Genomic DNA, 23,269 nt, shown 5'->3' on the forward strand with positions numbered 1-23,269 from the left:
AAAACGGGGGCACCCAGTGCCTTGGCGGTGCAGAGCGGAGGCACCAGTCAGGTGCCTTGGTGGTGCGCAGAGCGGACGCACCCAATGCAAACGGAGGCACCCAGTGCCTTGGCGGTCAGGCGGAGGCACCATGCCATGGTGGTGCTGAGCGGGCGCACCAGTCTGAGGCACCCGGCCTTGGTGGTGCAGAGCGGAGGCACCCAATGCATGCCATGGTGGTGCAGAGCGGAGGCACCCAAAGCAGTGTGGTAGTGCGCAGAGCGGGCGCACCCAGGCCTTGGTGCGCAGAGCTAACGCAGGTCACGAAACGGAGGCATCCAGGCCTTGGTGGTGCGCAGAGCGACGCACCCAAGGCAGGAAACGGAGGCACCCGGTGCCTTGGCGGTGCAGAGCGGAGGCACCCAATGCAAGTGCCGTGGTGGTGCAGGCGGGCGACGCACCAGTCAGAAACGGGCACCCGGCCTTGGCGGTCAGAGCGGAGGCACCATGCAAAGTGCCATGGTGGTGCAGAGCGGGAGCGCGCGAAACGGGCACCCGTGCCTTGGCGGTGCGCAGGCACCCAGTGCAGTGCCATGGTAGTGTGCAGAGCGGACGCACCCAGGCAGGAAACGCAGGCACCCAGGTGCCTTGGCGGTCTGCAGAGCGGAGGCAGCAGTCCATGGTGGTGCGCAGAGCGAGCGCACCAGTCAGAAAGGGCACCCAAAGTGCATGGTAGTGCAGAGCGGGCGCACCCAGGACAGGAAACGGGGCACCTTGGGCGGAGGCACCCAGTGCAGTGCCATGGTGGTGCGCAGAGCGCACCCAGTGCAGGAAACGGGGCACCCAGTGCCTTGGCGGTGCGCACAGCGGAGGCACCCAGTGCAGTGCCATGGTGGTGCGCAGAGCGGACGCACCCAGTGCAGGAAACGGAGGCACCCAGTGCCTTGGTGGTGCGCAGAGCGGAGGCACACAGTGCAGTGCCTTGGTGGTGCGAATGAAAGAAAGCGCGCCGTGCTGCCCGTCATCAACTTGTGGCCCCAAGTCAGGCGAGGCCACCCGCCGAATTTAAGCATATAAATAAGCGGAGGAGGAGAAACTTACGAGGATTCCCCTAGTAACGGCGAGTGAACCGGGATCGGCCCAGTTTGAGAATTTGGCGGTTGAATCCGTCCGAGTTGTAGTCTGGAGAAGTGTCCTCCGTCGAAATGTTGCGGAAACGCTTCTTTCAAATAAGCTTAGATAGTGTAATAAGGAGTAAAATACAAGACTAAACTTACAAGAAAGGAACTTGGAATTTAAAGAAGGAAACTTAGAACTTACAACTCAAAGTAGAACTTGTACCGGTACTCGGTGTGTGTTCTGCAATGAGCTTAGGTAAGGCTTATATAGGGTTAAAGAATGAAACTTCACATGTGAATTGGGTGCTCATTAGGCCCCATCATCATTCACGGATGTGAATTTCGTTCCTATCTCCTTTGCCTTTACAACCAAGCCTATAGCCTTTACAGCTAATACCTATTAAAAGCTATAAAGATTCGTAGACAGATGGACGGCTCCCCGAGGCTCAGTCCACTATTTTGGAATCCTTTATTAAAGCTAAAGAGATATGCAGATCTCTTTTTCTTTGGATTTGTTGGGTAACAGGCCCACCACTTGCTTCTGTCTTCAATAATTCAAGGAGGAGTGTCCCTGATGCGTTGAATGACACTTTGAATATGAATAAAGGCGTTCAATAATTCACGTTTGGTAGCAGTCACTTCAGGTAAGGCATCTGAGTAGTAGAGGTGGAGGCCCTTGGTGAGCTGGCTTCTTTGTGTAAAGTCTTGTTCTTTGGCATCCAAGATAAGCTTGAGCTCCCAGATGTGGTCAAGAGCGTGTTGGCCAACTGTCTATTCAATGTCTGCAAGGTGTGATCGCAGATCTTTTTCTTGTGTTGTGCAGGCCCATGGGTCGGTTCCTCCACTGAGTGACTCATATTGAGCCAGGAATTGATAACTCCGATCAGAGATTGGGTTGCCTGCGGATTGGGCTTCTCCTTCATTTCCTTTAATGCGTTTTCTACTTGAGCCATAATCCGATGGTCTCTCGTTTCCAGGATGCATGGTCCTGTGATCAAGCCGACAAGTCGAGATAAAGCATCAGCCAATATATTTTCATTACCTTCTATATGTTGAAAATGTACTGGAATTCCCAAGCCGGTAATGAAATCAGTAAATGCGACCCATCGAACTCGGGATGGCTTGTTTTGGGCTGACTTATTAAAGAAGCTAATAATAGCCTGGCAATCAGTCCTGATCAGTAATTCTTCCTTGTCCAGATAATAGATTTTGAAAGAATTAAGGCTATTCATGACAGCATGGATCTCTGCGTCAATAGTAGATTTAGGCGGTGAGAGTTTTCCACTGGCATAGGCGCTAATCTGCTCAGACGCCTTTGAGTCATACTTCTGCTGTTTCCATTTTAGGACTCCTCCCCATCCATCCATACATCCATCTGCTTCTATGATAACAAAGCATTTTTCTGGAGGAATAGTGAGGTTTGGAAGATTTTTGACCATAGCCTTGACTTCCCTAATGAGGTGCCAATCCTGTGCATTCATTCTTCTTTCTCCATTTGGGCTTGTTTTTGAATATAAAGGCCCTAGAATTTTTCCCAGATTTGGGATGTAAGAGCGGGCATAGTTGAGAAGGCCAAGCCATGAACGTAGCCCCTTAGTAGTTTTGAGTTCTTCATCCTTGAAATCTGCAACTTTTGAAATTATATGGGCTTGTAGCTTTATAGTTGACTGGCCTATAGTTGCCCCAAGGAATTCTATTGTTGGGCTTCCGATCTTCATTTTTGTGGGGCTTAAGATTAACCCATTTTTCTGGCATATATCCAGTAAGATCTTCAGATGAGTCTTGTGTTCTTCCTCAGTTGCTGAGAATACCAGAATGTCATCAATATAAACTGCAATGAATTTTTCGGTACCTTTGAAGCAATTATCCATTTTTCGTTGGAAAACTGCAGGGGCATTCTTTAGTCCAAATGGCATAACAAGCCATTCAAATAGACCTTCTGGTACCCAAAATGAAGTCCAGGGAATAGATTCCGGGCTCATTGCAACCTGATGAAAACCACTCTTGAGGTCAAATTTTGAATAAATTTTGCTCCTCCCTACTCGCTGAATAATAGTATTTATGCCTGGTAAACTGTATTGATCCTTGTGAGTGTTGTCGTTGAGGCGTTTGTAGTTAAACACCATTCTTTCTTTTCCTTTTGATTCTTTTCCAGTATTTGGATCAATAGTAGTACCTGAATATACTATGATAGCAGTGGTTCTGTGCTTGCTTTTAGAAGGCCTTATAACTTTAAGATCCAGCAGGGACTTGATATGCCTTCTGAAAGAATCTTGCATTTGAGGAGTAACATGTTTCAGGGGTTTATCCTCAATAACAAGATCTGGATTTTTAATCTCCAGTTTGCATAATATTTGATTTGCCCTCCAGTATTTCATAGGATCATTACCGATGTATCCTGCACTGGTTAGACGTTTCATCATATCATCTAATTTTGGGCTTAGCTGCCAAGTACATACCTGTTCTTGGATCTGGTTGTACTCCTCTTCTTCCAGCTCAAGTTCTTCAATAGCTGGGGCAGCAGTTGCTATTTGCTGTGTCTAGATGGTAGTAATATTTTTGTAAAATGTTACTTCATTTCCTTCGATACGGACTCCTCCATACATGGCTCGTATAAAGTTACAGCCAAGTATCATAGTAATATTTCCTCCCAAAGTAAGGGGAAATGCATATGTATAAGGAATTCGGAAATTATGTTCCCCAGCGACGTTGACCGGCTATGAGCGGCGTCGGCCGCTGGAGGTGGTGTCGCCCGACTATGGGCGCGAGGAGGGAGAAGGCGTATGGGTTGTCGGCATGCGTGAGAGAGAGAGAGACGTAGCGCTGGAAAGGGGGAGAGCGGTTGTTGGAGACGGTGCATGGGCTGGGGCTCTGGAGGCTGCCGATGCTAGGGAGGCGGCGGTGGCGGCCTCAGCCCTAGAGACGACGCCAGTGCTGGGGCTGCTTGCTAGGGCTGCCGACAAGAGGCGAGGGAGAAGGGGTTGTCGGCGTGTGGGCTGCTCGCTGGGGCTGCCAACGACTTCGACAATCTAGCTACACGCGTTGAAGGAGGCTGCAACTCCCTTTTTCCCGGGAGGCGGTAACGATGTGAGGAAGAAGGGGAGAAGCTCGTTCAAGAGAGGCATTGGCATGAGAGCATGGCGACGAGAGGAATGTGGCGTTGGAGGTTTGCCGGTGTGAGGGGAGCAGGCGTGTGTGTTGCCGATGAGTGGAGAGGCGGCTGAGGCATGCTTGGTTGTGGCGGCGGCGGAAGAAACCAGCCAAAAAACCTCCCCCCTTCCCGTGAGGAACAATGACCCCTCTCAAAACCGAAACCCTCCCAATGTGAAAAGACTAACTCCCCCCCACCCCCCCACATGTCCTCATCTCATCACCGCATAAGGTATTTTATAGTGTGGGATGTGAGCTTATATCTTTACATCTGTGTATGGTATTTTTGTAGGAAGAATTGATTGAAAATATCATTTGTTTGGATTGAGGTTTTATTATTTTGAGGTTTCATTGGGCCGAAATTTATATCTCATTGAGGTTTTATCCATAGATTCTTGAGGCTTGCTCTATTGCATTGTGTTGACGAGTGGTTTGGTCATTTTTGTTTTAGGTTGTTGGATCAGAAGAGATAGTATAGGTATAGGAAGTTGAGTTCCAAACCATATCTAACTTGTGTTAGCTTTGTTCTTTTTTTCCGTTTATTTCTGATGCATACTTCTATCATTCTCAGCTTGACACATGCATATATTATGAGTTTTGTATTTGTAAAAAAGTAGATAATGACTATTCATATGCCTCTAGCCAGTGTCATTCCGTCGTACAGAAATGACTTTTTGATACTGGTTGTTAGTCATAAAAGATAGAATACCATGAGTGATGAAACCTAGTATTTACCATCATCGAAGTGAATGCAAGATCTCCCCAAGAGGTGGGCTATACACTTGGCAATGCAGATGGAGCTGCAATGGTCGCTTCCCAATTGTCTGTTCCTACAATATGTATGGAGAACTCATAGATAAGGTGAGAGAGAGAGAGACTTTTGAATCTTCAATTCTCATCATGCCCCCTGGAGGTGGGCTTTCCTTGATTGTTCCTTATCTCCAGTTGCTGGATTTAGCATACACTTGGCAATGCAGATGGAGTTGCAATGGTTGCTTCTCAGTTGCCTGCTCACCTACAAATATGTATGGAGAACTTACAGATGTGGTCAGAATGTTTATCTGACCTTAACAAAAAGGGGCTTGTCTGTGCAGTTTTGAAGCGCAAACTACAAATCATATTTTTGCTAGATACTTCATACAAAAATAGAACAGAATTTGCTACATACTCAAGTGGGGTTCTAACAGTTATAGTTTTTTAACACTGTTGTACCATCAGTGCTCTTATAGCATCCTTTAAAATCTGATATGGCATATGTTATCTAATCTTTGTGATGGCTGGAATTTCGGAGAGGTTGTAATCAGTAGCATTGCATCAACATCAGTCTTATATCAGCGGCATTAAACGCTTCTATGACATCATAGATCCTTTACACATTTACTTGCACTCAGTGTATCTCCTCAAATTTGTCTGTCCTCATCAAAACCTCTGTACAATATTTTTTACTTGATACATTTTTTTACTGGAGAGCAGAAACTCCTACTTTTTTTTGATTAGTATCCTGTATTCTTTTTTTTTCGTTACTTACCTCCTAACCTTTTATGTTAAATGGTTAAATGATTGAATTATTCCTATTAATGGTGCAAGAAGAGACATAGAAAAATCTAAGAGATTGCATTCTTACAATAGTAAGATCTACTAGAGAAAGAAATCCTTGGTGGCAAAAGGTCATACCCTGACCCTGGGTAGAGAAAGAAATACTTAAACATCTTAATGGGGGATATGAGACCTATGTCTGATCCTTTGGATTTTACGACTCATTATCATTATGTATCAACTTTAATCTTCATCATTTTTGTAGGAGTTGAGTCAAAATGGTGTTTTTTTAATGAAATACTGGTGCACTCTGAAATCTGAATTATATGTTAATATTTATAGTAGTCTTTTCAACTGTATATGGATATGATGTCTCTTTAAATTTCTAAAATTTGTTGAACCTGTCAGATTTATTCATAGACCTGTCTTCCTTGTTAAAATTTTCTTCTTGCTGGGATTTTACTGTTTGTTTCTGCAAAAACAGGCGCATATACATACTCTTCGTGGAAGGATATTAGAAACTATCTTGAGCTGCAGATTTTTCTTCTTCCAGTATGGTATTGTGTACAAGCTGCATGCATCTGGAAGCGATACGTCAATCACAGTAAGGGACCAGTCAATGTTTTACAAGTTCAATCACTTTTGCTTTTCTTTGTTATATTTGCGACTTTTAATGATGCTCCCTTGTTATCCTATCAAATGATTGCATGAACTGTTCTCGATTTGAAGTGGTTGTCTATCCTTGTTCTTCTGATGTGGTAGGATGGTGTTTGGTTGTCCAAATTGGTTTTTGATTTTTGGGATAATGTAGGTTGGCATGTCAGACTCCTGATAGAGTAGTATGTTGCAGAATTTAGTGACATACATGCCAATTTGCTATCACACTGCAACGTCCATGTGCATTAACGAGCATGGTCAGGCACAGCCAACAGCATTGATTTTTGCTACAAGGCAGTTATCTTCTTCACACACCTTACACATTTTTGATTTAGCTACATCAGCTGTTCATCCTATATAGTGCTATATGCATGCATGTAGGTTGTGGCAACTCTTTTTTTTTTTTTTTTTTTGAAGCAAAAAAACCCAAGTGATAGGCAGGCCTAAGAAATATTAGAATAGGGACAATAAGTATATTAAATTATTAAAATTATATATATATACATGATTTCGATATCCCTACTAATGCATGATGTTCATGAGCGACTAAGTGGGCGGGGTGCCCGGAAGTGATTCGGGCTCCCCAATGTGAATACACTTGGGTGATTCGAGCGCCCCACGCACTCAGTCGCCCATGAGCATCACTCAGGGCATCAAAACCCTATATGTGTATACACACACGGTTAGTATAAGCCCTAAGAGCTAATTAAAGCCCCCACGAGCTAGTTGAGATGGTAAGTGGCAGGGTTGATGCCCCATAAGGTCTAGGGGTTGATTCTCGGGGCTAACGAGGCGTAAATCCCTGCAACCCGTTTAAACTCACCCCATGTAAAACTCACCCCACCTGCCACTTTTCTTCACAGTTACTGTGATCCCCGTGTTGGTCCTAGGGTGGGCTGGCGGGGGCGCTGAGGGCGAGCGTATTCACCTTTATGCCCCCTAAGAGCTAATCAAGAGTTCATTGACTTAAGACATATTATATCATATTTCATTAATAAGAGGCAATAATTATTATATTTACTTCAAATCAATGCCAGATGAATAAGTATAATAATGTTCTAGAGTAATAGATTTTAGTCTACAGCATATCAATTGGTTGAATTGATAGTGGGAGGTTGTAGATATATATAGACACTACTCTTAACTATTCTTAGTCAAGCATTAATATGCAAGGATAATATTAATGCATTGAGACTAGCATGTAGGTCACTTGATGATTTAATCTCACAAGCCATGGATATGAGATATTAAGTTGACACATGGATATATATTAGAGATTATGTACTGAATTGACCCGTCATGAGAATGTTTCATGGATCGTTATATGAGTGTCAAACATTCTCATAGTGACTATTGGTATGAATAGTCCTTAGACTTGAAATCACTATGTTTTCCTACTTAAGGAATTGTGTACTTTGGTATCGGCGAACATCACCTATAACAAGGTAAACTATAAAGTTGATCACTGGGTATGCACTTTGTTATGCGGAGGGATGTGAGTGATGTATGTGAGATCTATCCCTTCCATATGACGAAAGTGATATCTGTGGGCCCCTTAATTAAGTAGGACACAAGAATGCATGGTCATGCTTAAATTAATCAATATGAGATATTAAGCTTATTTGATTGAGTGTGTCTACTTAAGGATCAAGAAACACAAAGATTGATAAAAGAATGACATGGTTTATGCCTCATTGATCAATCTAAATATCAAGGATAGAAGGACTGAATTATACAAGATAATAGACACATAAAGGTTAGGTCGGATCTCAACATTCTCATCACTTGGGTAGCAAGGATGCATTGCTAGATGTCATTCATTGCTTATGTATCTACAATAATTTTGAATACATTGTCAATATTATGAGAGCCTATTGGGTCACACGTAAAGAATATGTTGATTTGGAGATATGTTTAATTTAGTTTGACTAAATTATTATGGGCCGTAAGATTATTGGATTAAGTCTAATTCGAATTAGACTCATTGAGTTAGACTCGAATGAATCTAACATCTGAGTTAGACTCATTGGGTTAGATTGAGTCTAATCCGAGTTAAACTCATTGAGTTAGACTCAATTGAATCCACTCATTGAAGAAGGAAGATCAAAAGACAAAATTAATCATGCATTGAAGGAGGAAGACTAAAGGGCAAAAACCCTTGGTATTCATCGGATGAATATAAAAGGGTTTTGGCATTGCATTTTGATGTATGAGACTACTCATCTTCTTCCTCTTCTTCTTGTCCTGGCTAAACCTCCCAAACTTGCTAGCACAAGAAGGTGGTTCTTCTCCAAGTCGTGAGTTCGTGAGACGGATGGAGAACGTGTTTGTGTGGATACCGTAGAGACGCGACCACTTGATCGTGCAGAGATCTGCATCCAAATCAAAGTTGCTGTCAGGAGTACCGATTCATGCAACAAAGGTAACTATTTTATCTGATAAAATAGGAAAACGTAGTATACTGTATTCGCAAAGATCTCTAGAGGGATCATTTTTCCATTGCGTTATGTGTTGTTTATGCATAAGATCCCTACACACACCCCAAAGGATAAGAAATTAGTATTTTCAGCTAAAACCCATTTAGACCGCACAAGTAGAATGCCTAGGAACCTAGGCAATCTTCTTGGATCGCTTTCTAAATCAATCGCATAATAGGAGTTACCTACCCACTAGGTGAAGTGACCCCTTGTCCAAAGTGACTATGTGACAATCTAGACCATCTTTTGAAACCATACTAATTTGTCTAGCATCATATTAGTACCTCATCTCTAGGATTTTATCATGAGTCTAAATATACCTATTTAATTGTTATCATGAGTCTATGTATACCTATGTAAATGGTATATATCAGACTTTCTAGATTAGGTTTTACAAAAAAAGTATTCCTCTTGGAGGGAAGCAGTTGGCCTCCCTCTCATCTATTTCCTCTCTGTCTTATTCTTTCCTAGCCATCTGATTCACCTGTTGTCCTGTAGTATCGTGTGACCTTGCCTACTTACACATAGCAGATCTATACAAGCAGCTGACCCACACATTGTTGCTATGCACTTGCAGCAGATCCACATGCTCACAATGCTATATATTTGCACAATTCATCGAATCACCAGATTCCTGTTGCCTCACAATCCAGCATCTTTGCTGTTGTTCCCACAGCACCTTTGCTCTGCCTGACGGACACAAGCTATGAGAGAATTTAACTCTTAGAAAGTGATGTTGTTTGTCACAGTGACTAAATGTAACCTCTTGCAGTCTTGCTCACTATCAAACCTTTGCAACCAACTCCAAAGCAACAGATTTGCCTTCTACTGTTGATTCTCCTTCAACCAGCAATATCCTTTGAAGCCTAAGTGGCCATGCACCCACTGCTATCTTATGTCGGTCTTTTCTCTCGTTTCATATGCAGACATTCTTCTCTTTGTTGATACAATTGATAGCATGAGTTGCAGGACCTCACCTTTCTATTTTTTATTAACATTGGTTGAGCTCGTATTCATTTTTCAACTTCCTTGAGTATTCACTGACCTTCCTTGTCTTCTTTCACTTCTTGTCTTCATTTCCAACAACTTATATTTGTTGATCCTCTGTTTGCTTTCATCTTCTCTATGTTGTGTAGATCTGAAAGTCTCTCTTGATATCTCATCTTCTTTCAGAACTTGGCTCTCTTTGCGTGTTGCATATGTACCACCTAAAATCCAGTGAAAACCTCAACAGAAAATTGCCTTTTTTCTCATGTTGCTAAATTTATATCTATCAACCAAGACTTTCTCTTTAACCTCACTCTCTTTATTGATGTGTCGATATGGTTGAAGACCCTTTGTTTCTCTCTTTATCTTCCAAACCCTTGAGTATTTTTTTTTCCTCGATTGATTATGTGTTGATGTAATTGTAGCTTCGAAGAGAAGCCTACCCAATAAATTAATTGAATATCTCTCATTCTCATTTCCCTTCTTTGTTTCTTTTGTTATCATCTCGCTTTATTGATTTGCCGATTTTAGGTTGAAGACAGTTGATTATTTGCTAATATGAGCTTGAAGGGATTGTTGGAGTCTGAGCCTAGATGTAGTGACATTTTCTGCACAGACTGCCTCTTTTCTGATCCAAAATCCTCGTGTCCATTTTGTTCTGGTCATGGAATAGCTGCAATAAATGGTTTCGTTCAAGAATTATACGAGGATGAATTGAAACAATATTTTATAGATATGGAATTATCTTGATATGTATCAATCTTTTCATTTTTCCGCTCGCTTAGAAGGGACAAAAGAAACTACTTTTTTCTTCAATTTTTTTTTTCTCTAGTGAACCTCTCAATAGGATTAAAACTTAGATTAAATTTTGTTCCCCTGTCATGGTAAAAAAGTATGAACTGAGCTTGCGGGGCTTCCAAGAATTTTCCAATTTGTTTTGGAAGCTGATCATCACGTTCCTTCGATGGTCTGGACACACTGAGGAATATCTAGAACATTGGTGTAGATCCAATGTGTCCATCAAATCAACCTATCCTTTTTTTTCACCATTGATTTCTTGCAATAATTGATTTCCATTTTTTTTTCACCATTGGTTTAGAGGACACAACTTTTATTAGTCTCCATTCTTGATCCATTTGGAGAAGCCTAGATACTGGATTAGAATGAAGCTAACCTGAGTCACAGGTAGAATACTTCAAACTGGGGGACTTGAATCTCTCTCTGCTTGGCTCAAACTAAAATTATCATTTCTCTTGAGCTTTTGTCTTTATTGTTCATTTCAATCTAGAAATTTCTACTCTATAATGTGAAACCGCCACATCAGCGGCCCCTCTAGAGCCGGCCCCATGGATATGGAGAGAGCTAAATGTAGGTACACAGCTGAAAGCGCATGGCCGGGACGCTAACACCAGGCAATGCCAACCTGAGGATCGAACCCTAGACCTCTCGGCCACGAAACCATGCGCCCATAGCTGTGCTATGCCCTGGGGACTAGAAATTTCTACTCTATGGTTGACTGTAACATGGTTTAGCTAGTTAAGCAGTAGACATCATAAATAAGTGTGGTAGTACATTCATATATTAATGCATTTTAAAGTGATTCTTGTTGCTTTGCTTGTTTGCTTAAATATTCCAGAAAATTTTGATTGTTTGTCTATAGGTATATGCCTGGTCATGGATTGTGTTTGCTGGGCTGGTTATCCTTTTCCAGGTATAGTGTATGCAACTGCCTATGCTTTCAAATAATGGATTGAGATCTGAAAATTGATATCCCATAATTTGTTATTCACTTGATTCGACAGGTTTTTACTTTTGGCCATAAGGCGTGGGTGAACTTCCAATTACCATTGCGTCTCATTCAAAGTGTCACATTATTGTTATTATTGGCTGGGTTAGCTGCTGCGATTGTTCTTACTGCTCTCTCTGTGACTGACATCTTAGCATGTATCTTGGCTTTCATACCAACTGGATGGGCAATTATTTCTGTGAGTTAATGATTTCCTTTACTATTTAAAATATTTGATTCCATTCTTCCTATTTAAAATTAGTCTTATTGTCGTCAAGAATATTAAAACTCGCAAGTTGCAACCAAGACCGCTAGTTGAGACGCTAGCCATTTTTACTGTGCGCCAAGTCTGCTGCAACTTGAGAAATATTACTAGAGTTATCTGAAGCTCATTTGATTTCAACATCTGGATTTTGGTAATGAAACAGAATGCTAAAAGCTTGGTAATTTCAATATTATGTTGCTGAATAACATTGTTATTATGATATCATATAGTCTAGAATTGCCAACATAACATCAAAACTCCCTGAAATACACAGTTCTGCTAGTCTAGTTAAATTAGATGTTTCTTTTCTTCCAAAAAGGAAAATCATAGCAACGCTGAATTGTACTGATACAATATGATAGTCCACTTTAGCACTGTTCAAGTTTCCTTCCATTCATCACTGACACTTTTTGGTCCATAGTTTAAGTTTGAACTTACCGCCATAAGTTTTTTCACAAACGTATGCTGAATAAATGTCTGTTTATCCATGTGGAATGAGCAATAGCTTTTTGGTTGCCATGGTTCCAAGTACAACGTAGGTTATGCATTGGGTAACTAATTTGTGTTGACATTTTTGTTCTTTCAGATAGCGGTTGCATGGAAACCCGTGTTAAAGAAGTTGAGAATTTGGAAATCAGTTCGCACTCTTGCCCGTCTATATGATGCTGGGATGGGCATGTTCATTATTGTCCCTATAGCCATGTTTTCTTGGTTGCCTTTTGTATCCACATTCCAAACTCGGCTTCTTTTCAACCAGGCCTTTAGCAGGGGATTGGAGATATCACTGATCCTTTCTGGAAATAATCAGAACAATGGATAAACATAAACCCATTTTGAGTGCATATCGAACATTGTTGTAATTTCAGATTCAGGCACGTATTAGTAATTTTTGTACGCACATTTGTATATTAATAGGAAGTACAAAATATTTGTTGTCTGTACTAGAATATTACATGCAAGGTAGCTAATGCGTATCACGGTGTTGAGGTAACTTGTGTGTATACCTATCTACCTATCTATATTAAAAAAAAAATCAATATGAATTTGATATGCATGTCTAGTTTTTCTCTGACCTATCTAATGGGATAAGATTTGATTGTTATTGTATTTTGATAGTTTTTCTCCACACCTTACATTCATCATAAGTTTGGGAATAAAAAAATGTTCGACTCAATTATATGATCACGGAGGCTTGCTCTTTTCCCAATTGAGATTCATGGTTCTTGTTCATCTGGACGTGTTCGGCAAACAAATTAGAAAGATCTATAGAATTCTAACCATCAGGCTGAATGATGAGACAAGCTATGTAAAAATTCTAGTGACAACTTGTATCGTTATTCTACTCACTGGTGTGATACCAGATGAGAACAAGCATTGGGAACTCATAGCAAGGATGGATCAAAGTCGATAGCAGCTGAATAGAATGAAAAACATGATAAACTAGCCACCCACAATTAGAATGGGAGCTGGAACCGCATGGATAGGGTAGAACAAGGGTTGATGAGGTAATGAATGCCACAAGGAAGTACGGATAGGTTGGAAGGCACTACAACAAGGAACAAAGGTTGATGCGGTAATGAATGCCATAAGAACCAATAAAGTGAGAATCTCACTGATACAACTCCAAAATACCTGCCCCTTTCTTGGCCGAAACTCTCCTATTATAGGGCAATATCCTACTAGTGCATCCAAGAAAAATCTTAAAAGGCCAAGTGAGGTCCATTGGAGTCTTAATTATCTAGTTAGCCTAATTGGGGACTCGAATTAAGTTAATTGGGTCGCATGGATTGTCATTTGTTACAACAACTCTAGATGCAACTCGAGTAATGACTTCTTTAATTAGTTCACTGAGTGCTTCCTCCATAATATTAGCTCAGACTCATAATTGGTCCTTTTGGATTGTCAATGGCACAAGTAGGGGACCAAGAAGCTTGATTGGAGAAGATATCATGGTGAAAGAAAATTGTCAATGAGCTAAGGGTTGAGATCAATTATACTCGGAAATTCAACCGAACAACATGATTTATGTGATCGATCAAATCAAAACGAAGCAAACAAAGAAGGGCGTGGAGATTACTCGATGGATAAAAAGTTTAATTAACCAAAAGGATCAATCGACAAAACGAGTTTTTAGTTGACTGAATTAAGCCTATAAAAGAAGCATCGTTATCTGAGGCTCATTATCATTTCTTTCCTCGCTTCAGCTCATATCACTACTATTGTTCGTGTAAATGTTGATACTACAATGCCTAGAGGCTCTCCAACAACTACGCTCAATCTACCACTTTTATTGTTGGTATATTATTTTTATACTTACATTCATTTAAAAGGAGATAGTAGTATTGTTACTATCATCCTTCATATTTGCACGAGTTTGCTTTTCTCCGAAAGAGTTCGGAGAAAAGAGCTATAGCAATTACCCATCAGAAGTGATCTATGATCGCAGATCTTAGAGTAGTAGTCGCTGAACTATGAATAAAATAAAACTAAACTGTGTCCTAATCTGCTTTCTTTTATTTCCACTACTACCTTGATTTAGTTTTATGTTAGAAAAAAATGATTTTTAAACGTGTGAGATCCCTCCCCTCCCCCCTCTCTCGACTACTTCGATCATATAGATTAAGCAGCCGACTAAGAAACTTATTTTGAATTTATTTTTGTTCATGTAGTTGACTAAATATCTATAATCAATTGACTAATTGCCAAGTCAACTAGATAATTGACTTAGAAACCTTCTATGTCATGTTTTTGTTTGACTAGTCAAATGATTATTTATGATAGTCAACTAGTGCAGGTTGGATGAAGTAGTTATCCAAGGAATCAAAGAAAATGATTGTGATCTATTGAATTCGATAAAGGCTAGTTGATTGATGGGTGCAAAATGAGTTGATTGGCATATCCTAGATGAAGTTGTCATAGAGGGAAATGGAAGAAACAATCATGAAGCATTAGAATCCGTCAAGATTAATCGACTAATAGTGTCATACTAGTTAATTGATGGATGCCACATCATCAAGATTGTGTTAACAAAGCAATCTTTAGAAGGATCTTTAAAATAGAGTCCAAATGCTCACAGAGCGTAGCGCAGACGGTAAACGCATGATATCTCTGGTGTAATGGCTAAGGGTCGATTCTCAGAAACTGACGACCTGGGGTTTACCCCGCCATACGCCTATGGTCTGTGTACCTGTATGAACATCCCTCCATATCCGTGAGACCGACACTAGGGGGACCACTAAGGTAACGGATCTACCTTTTTTTTAAAATAGAGTCCAAAGGTCACTAACAGACATAAAATATATTTTATTATTTGATTGCTATTCTACTATTGAGCTTCATTGTAAAACCTTACCTCTATTTGTTCATCTCTCGTATCTACTTTGATGATCTTGTAATAGGTTTCTCTGCTTCCGGTGTTTCACCAAAGAGGATAAAATATAAAGGATTCTAAGAATGTTCCACCTGAAGGATCATAGACCATGGTTGAAGAGCCTAGCGGTTGCTCGACCACGTAAATTGTTGTGTTATTTATGATGTGGTGTGCACTTGTTTCTTTTATTTTTTTCTAATGCTATTAAAAAGGTGACTCACTTTGTGCAACTACTAAATGTACCCCTTAGCCTCACATAGTTCAATGTACTTTTACCACTTAAATAAAATTAAGTACTTGTTGACGGGTAACCCATATTTGGATGAAGATCAATGCGATGAACATAATAGAAGAAAAAATCTATTAAGATTTTTATAACAAAATATTGTTATAATTTTTCATAACAGAATTCTATTACGATGTTTCATAACAGAAATCTGTTATAATTTTATCGGATATAGGATTTAGGTACTATTTATAGGGATCATTGTAAACCTATTGTATCACAAAAATCATTGAATATGATTCAATTGTGTAGACAGAATTCTAATAAAGGTTTGGCTGATATTATGGAGTAGACACGCCACTGAACCATGGTAACTCTTCTTCTTTCTCCTCTTCTTCTTCCTCGTGTTTGCTCTTTCTAGAGTATCTTTGTCTCATTGCTCCGCGCGATCTTTTCTCTCTTCCTCTTCTTCTGCGTCAGAGGTTGAGAGGTATTGCCCCCCTCTTTGTGCAATAATTGGTATCATAGCAAGGTTTTGACAAATTTTTCAACATGTTAGGAACGCCTTCTGCAAAGTTTGATATAGTGAAGTTTGACAGAACCGAGAACTTCAGATTATGATAGAGAAGGGTCAAGGATTTGTTGGTGAAACAAGGCATAGTGAATGCACTAGGAGAAAGAAAATCATAAAACATAGAGAGATCAGATTGCGAAGAACTTCAGACGAAAGCAGTGGCAACAATCAGGATTTGTTTTACAGATGATGTGATGTACCATGTCATAGATGAGGAGTCACCGATGACAGTTTAGCAAAAGCTGGAAAGCCAGTACATGCCAAAGTTATTGAGAAATAAGTTGTATCTTAAGTAGAAATTATTCAAGCTGAAGATGACAGAAGGAACTGATTTGAGCCAGCACATCAATGTATTCAACTAGATTATGAGCGATCTAAAGCGGGTTGATGTGAAGATCGAAGATGAAGACAAGGCGCTGATGTTGTTGAATTTTCTAGCTTCATCTTCTACATATAAGAATTTAGTTACTAGTTTGATGTAGGGTAAGGAAACTCTCAAATTGGAGGAGATCACAGGTGCTTTAGGACACAAATTTGATGAGGAATATACTTTATAAGATGCTAACATCTAAATTGGTATCCTATGCATCAGCTTGATGATGTAATAGATCTTGAGATTCCAAGAGGAAGAAATAGACTTGTTTCTTTAAATGGTGAAACTTAAATTAAAGATTAAAAAGTCAACTGATGTAACATGTCATTCCACTTCTCTTTTTATGATTTAGCTCATGATCAATGTAAACTTAAAGTATTAATCCAAAGCCTATGGTAACTTTCTGGATTCATTTTTATTTAAGACATTCTTTCTTTTAATGATACCTTTTAGAATTTAATGTATGACTTACTCCTTAGCATCATATGGAGTGTGTGGGAACGTTTGCATTAGATTGTATGTTTTAGAATTAATGCTGCTTGATCACTGGGAAAAATAATGTTTGCATGGTTTATAATAGAAGCTTTGTATGCAGTGACATAGAATGAAAATTCTGTTTAATAAGAAATTTAAGAGCCACCATTGTTGGACCCCGTGGTGTTTTGATGTGATCAACCAAGTTGGTTAGGTCCTGCTTTGTGTTTGATCCCTGTATCTGAGTGTGCAGGAGCTTAGGAGCACAGGAAGTCGAGCGGAAGACGCAGCTAGCGAGAAGGACGGTACGGGAAGGGAGCCAACGGGCTCGGTGCATCCGAAGGATGAGAGAGCTGCGGAAGAGTACTCCGGTGGGCGTGAAGAGCGTGCGCGACATTCGAGGGATGTTAAGCCGGGACGGAAGGCTGCTCGAGGAGAAGGCCGGGAATTGGGTTCGGGTGAGCCCTATTTCAGTTGGTCGTAATCACCCAAAAGAACGGAGCTTCATAAGCCAAAGCGAAGAAGAAAATGAGTCAAAAGAGGCAGAAATTACTGTAGCAGAAATTACTGTAGCAGAAATTACTGTAGCAGGAACCTTGAAGGCGCCTTAAACATATTGAAGGTGCCTTAAACATATTCAAGGCGCCTTCAACATTGAAGGCGCCTTGAAAGGCTTGTTTAAGGCGCCTTGAGCCATGTCAGTTTGACTGTTTGCGCTGCGGATAAAGTTTTATCCGCTGACCGAGCTAGAGGCGCCTTGAACCTTGTTGGAGGCGCCTTGGACTCTCGGGATAAGATTTCCAGGACCTATATAAAGGCCCCTGGGGCTAGGAAAGTAACAACAACTCAAGCAATCAATTGTGTAGTCATTCCTAGCAATAGTTCTAAGCTTCCAAAGTGTAAAAGGCTTCTCCGCCTTCAGCAAAGGAAATTTTTCTACTGAGCTTTTTCTACTGCCCTGGATTAACAACTTCCTTGGTTGTAACCAGGTTAAATCCTGTCTACTACTTAATTTCTATTTCCTTGCTTGGTTTAATTTTACTATTGCTTTTCTGAGTTGAAATCCGAGGAGGGTATAGTTTATTTTTTTTAGCAATTCACACCCCTCTTGTCGGCCTCCGCTGCACCTACAATTGGTATCAGAGCAAGACCGCTCAGAAGGACTAACCGTCGACTAACGCACAACGATCAAAACAATGGCCGAAGACAGTGACTACCCACCTACATTCAAGGGGGAGTTTGCTTCATGGAAGCAAAAGATGGAGGTATACCTTAACTCTGATTTTTCTATTTATTTAATAATGAAATCTGATTATGAAGCACCAAAGAAAGCAAACGGAGAAGACCTCAAAAAATACCTCTGGAACGAGAAGCAACGTGACGAGTTTATGGCAAATGCACGGGCTGAATTTCATCTTCTAACCACAATACCAAATGAAGATCTCGACAAAGTCGGAGAGTACAATAGCGCAAAAGAACTTTGGGAAAAGTTCTTAAAACTCCACGAAGAACAAATTGAAGTTGAATCCAACTCCTCGATGGACACTGATCCGACGTCAGAAGAGTCTGAAACTGAGGTAAGTGCCGAGACAGAACCATTAACCGAACTCCAACTTGAAGACCTAGAATGCTCATCACAAATGAGCATCGATGAAGGGGGAGAAACATCAGAAGACGAAAACAACTCAACAGGGGAGAATCAATCGCCGACAAGATAAGTCAGGTATGGTCTCCACCTCTTGGCAAATTAATTGTTTCAATTGAAATATTGCCGAAAGGTTTTCGTAAATTACAAATTATTTCATCGAAAGAATATTTTGAATTAAAACCTGAAAAACTATTAAAGAATATTGAGTTAAAAGATAAAATGTGTCAATTAAGAGATTTTGACAAACTAACAATAGAAAATGTATAATTTTCTGCATGCTTAATATTTTTTGCTACAATTATAAAAAACTGTGAATTGAGAAATTATGAAAAGTTAAAATGGAAATTTAAAAATCATAATATTTGATCTAAGTTGAAAGATTAGACTTAGCGCTTTCAGAGAAGAAAATTAAACAGTAAATTTCTTTTATGAAGGCTTTGTCAAGGAAGTGGTTGTTGCTCCAATAACCAAGAAAGCCTAGTGTCTTGTCACGACCTGGAAGCTGAAATATTGAAATAAATTGTTTAATTAAATTTCTGAAAAAGCATTAAAAATTAGAATGAAATAATGCTTTGAAAGTTTAATCAAACATTTTTGGAAAATGATTAATAAAAAAAATTATTTTAGTTAGAGATATTTTTTCTGGAAAATTCTAAAAGTTCATATTACTTAGAATTTTTTTTTTTGGGAAATTTGAAGAAGTCATTTAACTTAGAAATTTTTTCATTCAAAAAAAAAATCATTTTTTCTGAAAAATTCTAAAAATTCATTTACTTGAAATTTCTTTTCTCTCTTATTAGCACCCCATTTTTGCTGTGATCAAAGGGGGAGAAAAAGGTATAAGTTTAGGGGGAGTTAGGAAAATTAGAAAATTAATTAATGCTTTGAGAGTTATATTAAATTTTTCACTAAAGTGTGTTGCAATTTTATTTATTGCAAATTTATGCTTAACTGTTTAGTTTAGTAATTTTTTTTTAAAATTACTTTTTATGTCTATTTTTTCCCTAACTTGAACTTGGGTTGATGCACATCAAAAAGGGGGAGATTGTTGGACCCCGTGGTGTTTTGATGTGATCAACCAAGTTGGTTAGGTCCTGCTTTGTGTTTGATCCCTGTGTCTGAGTGTGCAGGAGCACAGGAAGTCGAGCGGAAGACGCAACTAGCGAGAAGGACGGCACGGGAAGGGAGCCGACGGGCTCGGTGCGTCCGAAGGACGAGAGAGCTGCGGAAGAGTACTCTGGTGGGCGTGAAGAGCGTGTGCGACGTTCGAGGGACGTTAAGCCGGGACGGAAGGCTGCTCGAGAAGAAGACCGGGAATTGGGTTCGGGTGAACCCTATTTCAGTTGACCGCAATCACCCAAAAGAATGGAGCTTCAGAAGCCAAAGCGAAGAAGAAAAGGAGTCAAAAGAGGCTGAAATTACTGTAGCAGAAATTACTGTAGCAGGAACCTTGAAGGCGCCTTAAACATATTGAAGGCGCCTTAAACATATTCAAGGCGCCTTCAACATTGAAGGCGCCTTGAAAGGCTTGTTTAAGGCGCCTTGAGCTAGGTCAGTTTGACCGTTTGCGCTGCGGATAAAGTTTTATCCGCTGACCGAGCTGGAGGCGCCTTGAACCTTGTTGGAGGCGCCTTGGACTCTCGGGATAAGATTTCCAGGACCTATAAAAAGGCCCCTGGAGCTAGGAAAGTAACAACAACTCAAGCAATCAATTGTGTAGCCATTCCTAGCAATAGTTCTAAGCTTCCAAAGTGTAAAAGGCTTCTCCGCCTTCAGCAAAGGAGATTTTTCTACTGAGCTTTTTCTACTGCCCTGGATTAACAACCTCCTTGGTTGTAACCAGGTTAAATCCTGTCTACTACTTAATTTCTATTTCCTTGCTTGGTTTAATTTTACTATTGCTTTTCTGAGTTGAAATCCGAGGAGGGTATAGTTTATTTTTTTTTAGCAATTCACCCCCCTCTTGCCGGCCTCCGCTGCACCTACACATATTGTTTCAAGAGGTTACCATTTATGTTACATAGATAACGTTTTTTGCACTTTTGTTAGATGACTATATCAAATAGTTTTTATGGTTATGTAATATTTATGCAGTGCAATTAGAATCACAAGTACAGTTTAATTTCTAATTTGTAATATATATCTTTATTCGAATAGGTGCCCTCAAGAGTATTGGGAAGAATGCCGACAAGCTAAAAAAATGGAGAGACTTTAACAAATTAAGGAGCACTAGGAGCTGCAATCCCTCCTCTTCACCGACATCTAAGTAGAAAATCTCGTGTTATATTGTTCTACCTTTGTTTTAATAGTGTTATCATTTTGTTGGTTGTTTATGAAATTTTATTTGTTGCTTATGAAATTTCTTCAGAATGTTATAGATATTATTTTTGAATGTTAGAAAATTGTATATTAAATTTTATTTTGAAATTTAGTATTTGAATGATTTATAATATGGGGAAATTGTGTATTAATTTTTTTTATTTTTTATCTAAAAAAGAAAACGATTTTTCACCGTTGTCGTAGATAGTTTAAAACTGTTGTTGAAGACCCTGTTATTAAAGGTAGACGCTCAAAGACAACAGTGAAAAACTGTTGTCTTTGAAGGAAAAGACAACAGTTTTTCACCGTTGTAAAAATATTGTCTTTGCCTTCAAAGATAATGGTTAAAAACTGTTATCTTTGGGCACCCCTTTTAACAACACGACATTTAACAACAGTTCTAAAGGGGCTACGACAACTGTGAAAAATCGTTGTTGTTAGGCTTTTTTCTTGTAATGATTTTTTGTGGTCACAAGATATTATGAATGACTTGTGTAATTACAGAAGACGTTCAAGTTTAATGGGATTGCCCCAATTAGACAAGATACAACTTAATTATCTAAATAATGATGGTAAACCTTTATAAATATTTTTAGAGATTGTTTATAATGTTATATTTTATTTATATATGAGTTTTTAATAATTTCTAATAGAATTTTATAAAATTTCAATCATATTTTATTATAAGTATTTATTTTAAAATAATATTTTATATTTTTATATAATTTGTATTTTTTAGAATTTTTTTATACATATTTTTGTATTATTTATATAAATTTTGTCATTTTTATATGTTTATTTTTATTAATTATATATATAAATATTTATGTTATAAAAAAATTAATTTTATATAATATTCAAAATATAATAATAATTATATAAATATATCATTGATGGTGTATCAAAATTATATTTATATAATTAAAAAAGATTAATTTATATAGTTTAAGAATATTATTATCATTTAACTAAAAATTAAAGTTGAAAGTAATTATTTATCAAAGACTCAAACTTTATCTTGTATTAGTTTTTAAATTCTATTTTCAACTCCATAATTTAACTTTTCATTAATTTCAAAATAACCTCTATAAAAATTATTTTTAAATAAGTAAAAGCTCTTCCAAATACTCCCTTAGAATAGTTTAAGTTGATATGGTAGTTTTTAATTAAAACTACTATATATGTCAAAATTTATTAGTGCAATTACATTATGATCAGAGTGGTCAAGATTTTGTGTTATATTTGAGCAACATGTTAGACATAAATTAAAGATGGTAAGTCAAGTAGATCAAAATTATTTGGATATTTAATATTGAATGAAATCTAATTAGGTCTAGATCAACCAAGGAATTAACATATGAGAAATCCAAATGGATTAGGGAGATAGACACTCAACAATCTGAAAAGTCCATGGAGATCAGATGTATGGAAAAGTGGATCAAGGGATGGATCACTTACAATTATGGCGGGATTGTAGTCGTGATCCGACCGCAGTTGATTGTGATCCCTCATTGAATTTACTGTCTCATAGATTATAGTTTGGGTCGAGACGAGTGATCAGATACTGTCGACAATGGACAAATGGCCAAGCTGTTAGGCACCGAGAGAGGGGCGGCCTTCTGGCCACCTGTCCCAACCCAAAGTATAGCTTGGGGAGACAGTGAATCCAAGAAGAGATCATAACTAATTGCAACAAGATTATGACTATGATTCCATCGTAATTATAAGTAGTTCATCTCCTGGTATATTTTTTTAGACCAAGGGATCTGACCTCGGATCCATGAAGGAGCTGATAATTGGGAGGTCTGGTAGATGCTGACACTACAAAAAAAAATTCAGGTTTACCGACGGAAATATCCGTTGGAATTCTGTCGATACATGGATATACCGACGGAATTCTAACAGAAAATTAGTCGTCAGTATAATATCCGTCGGAACGTGTTTTTCGACGAATTAAGGAATTCCGTCGTTAATATTTTAACGACGAAATTATAATTTCGTCGTTAATATTTTAACGACGGAATTATAATTCCGTCATTAATTTTGCCGTAAACACTGTACCATCATTCAGGTGTCTTCTGACGGAAAATGTGTGTTTTGTCGATAAACAAAATTTAAATTAGGAGGTTTTACCAACGGAATATAAATTTTCGTTGGTAATTACCGACGGAAACAATTTTTTCGTCGGTAATTACCAACGAAAAATTCATTTTCGTCGGTAATTTCTGATGGAAACAAGTTTTTCGTTGGTAATCTATCGAAATATCGACGGAATATAGTGGTTCCGTCGGTATTTATTTGCGATACTTATCGACGGAAGCTTTGTTTCC

The 23,269-nt window shown here is 38.9% G+C and overlaps 1 protein-coding gene across 1 annotated transcript in view; it reads left to right on the forward strand.

Annotated features, from left to right (window-relative positions):
- LOC122036796 (callose synthase 9-like) overlaps positions 1-13,029 on the forward strand; it is a 63,096-nt gene extending 50,067 nt beyond the window's left edge. Inside the window, exons 9-12 of the mRNA XM_042596214.1 lie at positions 6,268-6,387; positions 11,565-11,615; positions 11,707-11,889; positions 12,542-13,029. Of these exons, the coding sequence (XP_042452148.1) occupies positions 6,268-6,387; positions 11,565-11,615; positions 11,707-11,889; positions 12,542-12,775 (588 nt within the window). The 3' untranslated portion in view covers positions 12,776-13,029. The remainder of the gene's footprint in view (positions 1-6,267; positions 6,388-11,564; positions 11,616-11,706; positions 11,890-12,541) is intronic.
- Positions 13,030-23,269: the final 10,240 nt, after the last annotated feature.

Source organism: Zingiber officinale, unplaced genomic scaffold, assembly GCF_018446385.1.
Source record: "Zingiber officinale cultivar Zhangliang unplaced genomic scaffold, Zo_v1.1 ctg210, whole genome shotgun sequence".
In the NCBI taxonomy this organism is placed as follows: Eukaryota; Viridiplantae; Streptophyta; class Magnoliopsida; order Zingiberales; family Zingiberaceae; genus Zingiber; species Zingiber officinale.